Here is a 12,070-nt window from a genome sequence, read left to right as displayed (position 1 = left end):
ATTGTTCATATTTTGCATGAATGTAAAATATGACGAGCAAAACATTTAGTTCTGCTAATATCGTTAGAATTTAAAGCCCTGCTAAGAGTTTCATTATTTCAACTTTTTCTTTTATGGATCTTTTAACCAAATGAATAAAAACCAAGCTTTCAAGGAGCTTTTCTTACATATAACTATGAAATGTTTTAGCAATCCTTAAAATATTCCTCTGACCCTCCCACTTTTCTTATCTTCTAGAAAACGAGACAATAGACTAATTAGTTATTCAGTTTGGCTGACACTCCCCTTTTCCCTGAAGGTTGCACCTGCTGTTGATAACTTTGAAAAATGATTCAAATACTTTTAAATGTCAATATATTTTTCAGCAATTACAAGCCAAAATGCCCTTCATAATTTTAAACAATCGATAGTGTACTGGGCAATTTCCATATAGTCTGAATTATTTCATTACTTGATTTCACTATGTAAACCAATGTGTTTAGACTTGCAAGTTAAATAAAATAGGAAAAAAAAACATATTCTAAAATAACATAAGACTCAATTTCTAAAAATAGAGAAAATACCTCCCTAAATGTTAAAATGGGCCTTATAAAATAATCAGTTTTTTGACTGTAATAAGAAAGAACAAAACTGTAATTTATTGTCCTCAAATTAATGCTTGTGATTAATTTAGTTTCAAAATAAATACATGAAACAGAATGCGATTAATCCTGTTAAAGGTGTAAATTGTTATTTACTTTCTTTTCGAGAATTCTATTCATGATTCTGCTCGAAAAATCTGAAAAATAGTGACAGAATAAAAATAATGACAGTCTAACATTAACTGTGAAAAAATAAACCATAATCAGATATTTTTACGTTATTTATTCTAGATCATTGATAGGAATTTTAACTAGCTTTCAAAAATTAGCAGAACTTATATTTTTTAGAACTTGTCTTAGGATAATAATAATGAAAAAAATGCCAAGAGCTAAATAGACAGCATTTTTTTAACAATAAATTTAAAGCACATAGATATCAAAATTTAGTGCAAAAATAATTCCACACATACTAAGTTTAATGCTCATACATTTGAAAACATAGAGAGACGAAGATCAAAATATTTTGCAATTTTTTGTTGCACAAAAGTGACCAATTTAGCATTTTGACTCCACAATAATAATAAACACTAGTTAAAATACCGTTATAAAGCTTCAGATTCTTTAGCTTATCAGCTGTAAATTGAGTAGCTCATTGAAATATTAACTGAAAATTTAATATGTTTAGGAATTTTCAAGTGAATCATGAACAAAATGCTTAATAAAAAAAGAAGATATTTCCATATTGTCTAAGAGCAGAACTATGTAGTATAGCATTTTTTCTGAATAAAATTTGTAGTAATTAATAAAATTTATCCATTCTTTATAATTAAACATTATTTAAGGATTTAAAATTTTAAGTTTTTGATGTTAATAGGTTAAAACTTTTTGCAGCAAAGAAAGAATATAATTAAAACAAAAATTATGTATAAAATTTATAAATTATGATCCAGAAATGTAACTGACTCTTACATATAAAACCGAATAGGAACATGTACAATACCCTGGGTGAAGTAAAACACATTAGCTACATTTAAAAATTTATTGCTGCAAAACACATTGCAATTTTGAATAGTAAATTACATAAATTATGAATATACTGATTAACATTAATGCTAAAAAATACATAAATTTGAAATAAAAAATAAATTTTTTTTAATTCAATGATAGAATGTTGTGACACCTCTTAAGTATAACATTGAAGCTAAATATCATTATAAAAATACAGAACATACTTACAATCCAGTATGATGAGCTTCAAAAATACAAAATGATAAGGAAAATAGCATTATTAACACACATTTCTCTTACCTTTTCTCCATGGCTATCTACATGAAAATATATTTGAGTAGTTCAGATGTAAAACCTGCTAAATGCACATTTTAAAAAGAAAAAAAAATCAAATCTATCATCACAAACTAAATTTTTATTGCATACTAAATTTTTTTAACAGATTCTTTAATTCCATTTTTATTAGTTTATTAATTGTCAACAAACTTTTTATTATGGTTTGTTGTCACCTTTAAATAGCAGGTTTTACAACCAGGCAACTCATTAGAAAATTGTGGCAGAATATAAATATTGTGGGAGAAAACACTTACACAAAAGCAGGTAGAAATTTAAAGATGATTATTACAGATTGCAAAATTACAAGGTTGCTTCTTCAATGAATTACTAATGCATACCAATGCAATTTTATACTAAACTAAACTCAGTGGAGCAATAGCCCATAGAGGCCCAAGGCCTACTGTGCCAATCTCAGTTTTCTCGACTTTAGGCTCTGGGGTGCAGGAGCAGACATTCCGGTTAGGTGGTCAGCCGAACGCGAAACCTCCAGTGTTTAGTTCCTAAGCATGCTTGGTACTCATTTATCGACCTACTAAAGGGATGAGTTAACTTTGCCCGACCCCGAGGATCGAACCCAGGACCTGTGGCACGGGAGCGAAGTGCTCCAACTCAGCCACCGGGCATCACAATTTTATACTAATTCTACGAAATTGTCCCTATTGTAATAATTTTTTGTGTTTTGTCAGATTCACATATGCTAATTAAGTTAAGCTATTGGAACTAGCAAATTTTCATAAGGTAAAGGGACTGGTGGAATTTTTCTTACGCTCATATAGTGTGTGTCGTCTTAGCATACAAACTTTGTTCTTAAGAAAAAATAGTTTTATAACTACATTTTAAAGCAAACAAATGTTAATACAGTGACTTATAAACTCATTTACAGAGAAAGAAAGTAATTTCACCAATGATCATTTAGAAGAAATGGAGATAAGTTAACACATGTGTTATTCCATTAGATGCATAGTTGAGACCTTTACTAATTACATACATTACATAAAATAATTTTAAACATAGAGTATGATTCTCAGTGATGGAAACATTTACTGAATATAAATAAGGAGACTAATAAACACACATCAATAATGAAATGCAAATTTCAATAAAAACATTTAAAATCACAAATGGTAAAAATTTGATTATATACCTATATGTGTTTTGGTGTCCCAACAATGCAGCTTCACTAGTGAGATAAAATCCAGGAATTGTAATAACAGAAATGATTAAAATCCATCTACTGATGAAGGTGGATTTTAATCATTTCTGTTTTTACCGAGTCACACATAGGTTCTTAAAATGTTTGTTTTTCTGTTTTTACCACTTGTGATTTTAAATTTTAATCTGTGATTTTTATTGATATTTAACGTTTCATCACAAATAATTACTTCTGTAATTTTAAATGAAATGTTACGTGAATAACAAATTGATACATAATGTATTGATTACATATCTTAATAAACAAAAGTGATTTTTAATATGCAATTTAAAAACAAAAATAAATGAAAAAGTTTCACGATTAGTTCATGATTCAAAAATTCAAAATATGCAAGAAATAATAAAATTTATTTTTTCAATAAAAATTACAAAGAAGAAAAATTGACGAAATTTTAAACTTGTCACTTAATTTTTAAAAAATGATAATAGATAAAAACAAATAAAAACTGTTTAATATAAGATATTGTAGTGTTGGATATCAGATTTTTATATTTTATTCGCCAAAATGAAAGAATTAAAAATGATAACAGATTTAGCTTACACCAAATAATTTTGTCGTATCATACAATTAAAAAAAAAAACATGTTAAAGTAGTTTTTTTTATTTTTTAAAGCTAAAGAAATCACAACTGATTTAAACCATTGATTAAAGAAGTCACAATTGATTTAAATCATGAATATTGCTATTAACAATTAAAAAAACTTATCATTTAGATTAATTACTCATCTACAAACATTACCTGGGCATTAATGACATCAGAAGAACTAGCGGGCTTAAGCATTAAATGATAAAATAAAAGTTAGTTAAAAAAATTAAGGTATATAATTAATTACAGAGGTCTGTGACAGTAAATAACTTCACACCTTGTTAATTCAAAGTCTAACAGATATAAAGATTCAACAAAAAAAGCAAACATATAATTTTCTTTATATATTAATTTAATGTTTTAAAATTAATGAACTATTGTAAGTTTTTCATAAACTAAATTTTTACAGTTAAAAGAAAACTTACATTATTAGCTATCAAGAAATTTAAGGGTTAAAATGAAAGTTTAAATTAAAAAGTAGAAGAACACATGCATATAAATGCGCCAGTTGAAATAAGATTTTTCTCCAAAAAATTTATTTTTAAAAATTTGTATGGATATTTTAGAAAATTTTATTTAAGTTTATTTAGACACAACCATAAAATCAACCTCTGTTCCATCTAAGTTAGGAAAGTTTCTAAAATAAAAGTTGGTAAATTATATATTTATCAAATACTCTTTATTTTAGGGCTAAAACATATATGAATGCTTTTTATTTGTTAAAACTGTAGTGACTGCAGACTACTTTCACTGTTGAGAATTATTTATGCTATTTTAGCTCATCCTGTAATTAAAAATGTCGATATCAAATTTGTTTCTTCATAGATGTAGACACATAAGTTAAAATAAATGTGTTTCATAATACTTTATCTTTTTCCTTTGTTTGAAAGGTAATTTAAAAATACACAATGAAAATATTTAAAAGGAAACATAATTTAAAGTTAAAATTTAACTTGCTGAAAAGAAATATTAACAACATCATTAACTATACAAAAAAGATATCTAAAGATGAATTGAAAATTAAATTTAATAGCACTTGTAAAGTTATACTCATACTCTTATAATACACATGCTTACAAATTATTTCCCTTATATATCGGCATTATTTCTACAACTGTGAAGCATTTGATAGGAATAAGACAAGGTTTGCAATGAGAAACAATGCAATGTATTAAGAAACAATTGAAAAAATCAGTTCATTTTATAGGAAAGGACAGAAATTCTTCAATTGGGTTTATTGTTAATAATTAAACGAAAAATGTGATCTTAGCAAACAAGAAGAAATAGATAATACAAATTTCGATCAAACCAAGAGAACTCAGCAGTTGATTCTAGTACAAATGTTTTGGTATGACCTGGGTGTGTAACTTTTGTGGTGGAGAGCCAAAAGCCAGTGACAACCAGCTGAATGGTTAAGTATTTCCAAGAAGATTTGTTACTTATTTATTGTCTTCAGAAGGAACAAATGCTGAGTGAACAGTAACCTGATACACAGGTCAAGAATCAAATCTGGGCCATATGTTGCAGAATCAGATTTACTGACTACAGATTTGATAAACATACTAAAAAAAGTATTGTACAGATTTAAGCTTTTTAAATTTTTTTAAAGAGCTTATTGATAAGAGAATAATAAAATTTTTAAAAATTATTTTATACAGAATTCTGAACAGCTAGTAAAAGAGAAAAATGAAAAATTACATGAAGTAACAGAAATCAAAAAATTTGATGACATAAAATAATCCAAATCAAGAAGCTTATCAACTTAAAATAATACCAGGACAAGAAGTTTGCTTAAAATTTCGTAAAAATAAGTTAGTACTTAGAACTAGCATTCAATTTTCTTGCAGAAACTCTTAGTTTTGCTGAGTAGTAGAAATAAATATAGTTTACGCTCTTTAGCACAACTCTCTCCATTACTACGACCCTTCCATTTTATCGACCGATATATGAAGTATCACAAGTTATTCTATAGACGTAATGTTATTGCAATGTCCATCAGAGAGCCCGAACTGAACTGTTCATTTCAATATAGCACCTGAAATTTTATCTTTTTGCTTAATTCTAAGTAAATTACTACAAAAACAGGGGTTAAATATTATTATGTGCTTTTGAAGTAAACATTCTCTCCAGGAAATAATTCCAGCCAATATTTAGTTTGATGTTATATTATCATAGTTTTATGTCAATAAATCTCTATGAATAAAGAAAAGGACACTTTATTCTTACCATAAGTGGTCAGGCCTACTTTATGGTAAAAAAGATGGAGAAATATTGATTACTTTGCATTACAGAGATTTTGAAGTGTATATTGTGCTCTTATGTGGAAATCGGAGTCACACCTGAATGCATTCATAAATATTATAAATTTCTTTACAAACAGTTCAATTAATTAATGAATCTTATTTTTCTCATTTGAAGGTGGCATTTACTCTTCTGTGATGTGATTAAGTGGCTTATTTTGGAATTGAAACACAGAAAATTTCTTTGGAGGCATGTTATTTAGCGAAAATGGCTGCTTGTAACCAATGTAACATCATATGCTTCAAGCAGAAATTAAAAATGTTGAAAGAAGTTGATAAAAGAATAATGTTTTTGTTAAATTCTTTATGAATTATTATAATTGTTTCTTTATGAAGAATATAATATAACAAAACTGGATGTTTCATTCTTATGATTTAACAATAATATGAAAAAATTATTGCTTACTCATCCATTGAAGTTATTTTTTCACATTCTACAGAAGTTGCTTTAGCATCAAACACCAGACTTTGTATTAAATCTTTTTCACCTAAAACGAAGAAACATTTAATGATTTCAATTAAACTTTTTATAGGCTAACCAAAACAGGAACAGTTTTCAGTTCCAAAACAAAGAATAAAAGCAGTAGGTTTGTTTTATTGGCAATGTCATAAGAATATAGATAAATTTGAAGATAGTTAAAAGTAATATTTATAAATGCAATACGCTTGCTTCCAATCAGTAGTTAATGAAAGTCACCTAGGAGTTAAGGGCACCAACAGAAATTATTCCCAAGGGGTGCAACTAGTAAAATGTTCTTTTAAATAATTCAAAAACCGTTTTTCATTGCAAAATATATTTACATGCATTGTAGAGCAGAAATTTTTACAATTTCAATAACTTAATTGAAGCTACAAAGCAAAAATTTACAATTTAATTACTATAAAAAATTTAAAACAGATAATAAATAACAAACTTTATTTAAATTTTTTAATTAAAATACAGTATGAGCTCAAAAGGAATAAACAGAGTTCTAGTGCTCTATAATTTTAAATTTAATATTAAATAATTGTTTTTGCTATATCTTCCAATTAGAAAAAAATATATCCATCCATCCATCGTTTTAACTATCAATGCAGGTATAATAGTTAATTTTAAAGATATAAATTTAAAAATGCAACATTTGTAGTGGGTTTATAAACCAGAATAGTTTTAATATAACAAGAACTGTTTTTAATTTTCTAAAAAGCCCAATCAATTTTCTAACATTTAAAATTAATAAAATACAATTAGGCAAAATATAGTTTTTTTAATTAATTGGATTTCGAGAGGGTGCCCATGCAAAAGGTTTTCAAAACTGATTGTAGTAACCTATTTTTTAAGTCATTAAAATAAAATAATGAAATTATATACATGTATAAATAATTCTAAAACTATAATTTACACTTTCTTGCTTGTTGACCAGTGGTCAAAGAAAACAACTAACCCAACATTTCTATTTAAAATGAATTAACCACAGAACTATATATTAAACAATAAAAAGACAACAAGAGCTACTAAACAGACAAATCTTGTGCCAGCAGGAGTTTTTATGATGTCAAAATAGCAGTTAGAGTTGCATTAACAGTTAGTAAATATTGTACAATTTAGTATTTTGTTAGTGGGTTCTTACAGTAGCTTCGTTTAGTGAAATTCTTGTGTCAATACCTTTTTATCACTATAATACTAAAATGATATTAAGGGTATAAAGCAGGGCACAAAATTTTCGTTCCCCAGCTCGATATCAGCAATCATATATTTGGTGAGTAAGTACCTTCTAAATTGTTGAATTTGAAGAATCGAAAATTAAACTACATACTCTAATCTAATATAGCCATATAATTAAACTATATAGATTATCGTTCCTCAATCCAGAGGCACCTAGTTTTTGCCTGTGTTTTGAAATTATGCAATTGTTTTTCCTCAGAATAAAAAATGCACAGTTACTCATTTTTTACTAAGCAAAGCATTTTTTTTGAAACATCGAAACCGTATGACAACCTTATTTTGATTTATTATTATTGTAATAACCATGTTTTAATTAAGTTCTTCATACTACATTTGTTAAAATTTTAAAAATTGTTCAGGTTTTTGATGACTGTAAAATAATGGCGAACAAAAATTTTAGCCTAGCTAGTATCTTTAAAATAGGTAAATTAGTTAAGTCAGAGAACATACTAGATCAGTTGATCATTGCTCAACTTCTGCACACAATTCCAAAAACAACAAGGGTAAAATCTGAAGTGTTTCCTTATAATATTACCTTTGCTTGAATGCTGCATTAGATTAATAAAAAATCGGTGAACGTAATGAGAAAAAAAGTAAAGAGTTAAAATATGTGGGAACTTTAAGCAAATTGTTTTTTAATGTAATGGAGAAGAGTTGAAACCCACATCATTTTGTGTAATTTTCAAAAGAGTTTTAGCAATAGCTATTTAAAACCACCATTTATTTCAACACATGTGGAAACAACAACACATGAGGAAACAAGATGATAAACTTGTTAGGCATTTTAAAATGAGACTAACTGTGTTAAAAGAAAATAAGAAGAGTCATGTCCCTTTTTTCCCATCTGCTTCAAACAATTGTTACAAAAGAAGAGACATTATAATGATTGACTATTTACCCTGACAGAAAACAGTTTTTCAAGACCGAAGCCCTTTTTGCATACAGCGATTTAAATGCAAAATCTGTATCAATGCAAAAACTTGATCCAAGAATGGAATAAGCCAGACATTTTTTTGTTGTTGCAAAACTTTGATTTTTATCGATTCTACAAATAACTAAAAGTATTTACTAAGCCAGCACTTTTTAAATTTAACCAGTTTAAGAACCAGTTACCTAGTTGAATTAATTATGTCTTAATTTTCTTGAGGTGATTATTTAAATTATATAAATGTCTGTACTCAAGACATTAGTATGTTCCTGATTTTGTTTTTTTGTCTTGTTATGAGCTATTATGCAAATTAGAAAACAAATGTTTCCCCAAATACTACAGTTTTCTTACTTGAAAGTGGACATTACTTTTCATGGTTTTAGAATAGGTTCGAAAAGAGAAATTTTACGACTGTTAAACTGTATTATGTAACTAAATGCTTTTTGCTCAAATAAATCGATTGTATCAATTGTTCTATTGATAAAGATCTAATTGCAAAGAAACTAAAAATTTAAAAAAGCTTTCAGTGAAAACAAATTGTTTTATTAAAACAAATAATTATTTAATACCTGTGAAATCAAATAAATATTTAAAAATTTATACACTCACATATTGGTTTGTCAAATATTGGGGGACGGGTGCTGCTTGTTCTCCATCTAAAATTTTGATTAGCAAGAGAGTCAGTTAAAAACGTTCTAATACTGTCTTCAGCAGATGTATAACCATCATCCTCTTTTTGGGGGTTTTCACAATATACCCTAATATAAGCAGAAATTAACAAAAATTTATTACATAATGAAATAATGGTAAACAGTAGAAAATTAAGTGTAAAAAAATACAGAATTGCAATAAATATACATCGATAAATGAATACTCTGTATGCATAAAAGGCTCACATAACCCTAGAAAAAGGGCTGGATTCGTTTCTATCTGTTGGCAACAACAAGACCTCAATTGCAGCAAAAAAGCAAAACATGAATAATTCGTGATCGTAAGCACTAAGTTAAACAGCAATGACTTAATCAAGTTCGATGATCAGGACCGAAAGTTATAGAATAATTCAGTTTTTGCCACTATTTTTTGCAACACAAATGACAATTTTTGAATAAATATTTCAAGTCTAAATGTGTGGAATTATGAGCCTTTTCATTCAGTCCAGAAACCAATAAGATACAAATGATTAAAATATGCAAGCAAGACAAAAGTAAACGTAAAACATTTCCTGTCACTTGCAATATTCATTTTCAAGCTTATATTTTAATTTACTTTAAACAAAATTAAACACACATGAAAGAAAAGTTTTATGCCTTTGCTAAGTGGAAATACAGAATTTTTTAAAATTTAAAGTGTGTCATTCCCAAAATAAATAAATAAAGGCTAGTCAGCATAAGTTGCAATTGCCGAATTGTTAATTTTAAAATATACAAACACAAATGTATCATGTTGAGATGAATTTTAATATCTGATGTCCAATAAGTGTTAGTTTTAAGTGACGGACATCAGTATGATATTATTTGTAACTGATCATAATAACTATAATATTTATAATAACTATTAGTAAATAATTTCAGCTATTAAAAAAAAATACAACAGCTTTTTACTACTACTTGATAAATTGGAAGACAGTTTTTTACTACTATTTGATAATTAGGAAGGAAATAACTTTTTTCAAGCAAACATTTGCAACCAGAGTGCGGTCTTTGAAATACTGCATGAATAAGAATAATATACTATTATGCTTCATTATCTAGTCAGTAAGCTAAACAAGTTCAGTTTGTGACATGATTCAAAAGAATTAACAGAGAAAATTATTCCATGGCAGGGCCTGCACTAAAGATTTCAAATTATTAGGCAGTAAATTTGCCAAATATCTAAAGTATTCACCAATTTTTAAAAGTCCTTGCCAAATGCAAATCTTAAAAATTTTTTATGATTAATTTTTTTTCCTCATAGAAAACTATTTTACAGTAATTAGTTTTAAGCTATATTATTTGGACCCAATTCTAATTGGTTATGTTGTACATCCCCGAAAATTACCCAATCGAATAAAAATATTGATTAGTTTAGAAAAACTCATTTTGATGCAATTTTGAGGATCAAGTTAAATATACATTTTTCTTTCCAGTGGAAAAAATAATTTGCCGAAACACAATATAATTCACCAAATTCATGATTTTATCACATTTGGCGAGGTGGCAAATACTTAGTGCAGACCCTGCATGGGTTGAAGAGCAATGGTGAGCAGGGCTTGCAAACCCCTTGTTAATTAATAAAAACTTTTGCAAAGTATAGAGCTGTGCATTAGCTACCTATCATCCCTTTAGTTTTTTAAATTTAACAAAAACAATTTAGCCGAAGAATTGATTGGTTAAAATTATTGAATTAAAACATAATTAAAAATGAAAATTGTTCAATAAAACACCAATAAAAAGGCAATAGTTAGAGCTCAGTCTATTGCAATTTTCAAAGAAATGAAGAACATCTAAGTATCAATTGAATTTTTCTTCAAAATGCACACATTTATAAACAATGATATAGTATATGACTAAAATTAAAAATATTTTTGTACCCTTAAAAAGATTCATAGGCAAAGCTAATGCATTCATTAAAAATGCATGAATCTCATGTTTCTAAAAATTTTAAGGAATTCATGCTTTTGGAAAGTTTATTCACAATGACTTAATAAACAGAGAGAATGTAATTATAATAAAAAATCAGTAGTATTAGCATGTTAATTTTTGTTTGAATGTAGATACTTACCAATCAGGATGGACTCTCCAGTTATCACCACGAAAATAGTCCATCCCTAAAACAAAGAAGAAAATAATTTATGTGAATGGTCAAACAAATTAAAAATAAAAAGAAAGAATTCAATTTCTTCCTCTATACTGATTAGGAATATAAACAAACAAAATAATAATACAAGAAATTAAATGATTTGAAATGAAAATTTAAATTAAAAAAAAATTAAATTATGAAGAATTAAAAAAAGGTAGAAGAATTTTGCATTAGTTTTGATTTTCTAAACATAAATAAATATAAAACAAGAAGAAAAGGAGTATAAAAAACTTAGAACCTTTTCTTTACTTATGGAAAGCTAGTGTAAACTAGTCAATGTGCTGAAATAATAGTAACTCTCAGTGGCGTAGCGAGGGGTGGGCAAGGGGGGGCATCATGCCCCGGGCGCTACTCACAAAGGGGTGCCAAATGGTACGCAAAACAAAAAATTGCTGGATAATTTTTTTTTATTATAATTGACTTCTGGAAAATATATTTTAAATTAGTGCCAGTGTAATATAATAAATGTTAATTCATAAATATTATTCATAATATTTAATTCATATTGTCACTTTAATAGTCTAAATCAAACTGTAATAATATATTCATAATAGAAATGGCACGTCTTTTCTACTG

The 12,070-nt window shown here is 27.1% G+C and overlaps 1 protein-coding gene across 1 annotated transcript in view; it reads right to left on the bottom strand.

Annotated features, from left to right (window-relative positions):
• Positions 1-12,070, bottom strand: part of LOC122271814 (voltage-dependent calcium channel subunit alpha-2/delta-3) — a 443,634-nt gene that overhangs the window by 21,274 nt on the left and 410,290 nt on the right. The window contains 3 exon segments of the mRNA XM_071183718.1: positions 6,430-6,511; positions 9,266-9,414; positions 11,417-11,462. Coding sequence (XP_071039819.1) covers positions 6,430-6,511; positions 9,266-9,414; positions 11,417-11,462 — 277 coding nt within the window.

This window comes from Parasteatoda tepidariorum, chromosome 7, assembly GCF_043381705.1.
Source record: "Parasteatoda tepidariorum isolate YZ-2023 chromosome 7, CAS_Ptep_4.0, whole genome shotgun sequence".
Classification (NCBI taxonomy): domain Eukaryota; kingdom Metazoa; phylum Arthropoda; class Arachnida; order Araneae; family Theridiidae; genus Parasteatoda; species Parasteatoda tepidariorum.
The sequence above is the reverse complement of the archived record's forward strand: the minus strand, read 5'-3'. Positions and strand labels throughout refer to the sequence as shown.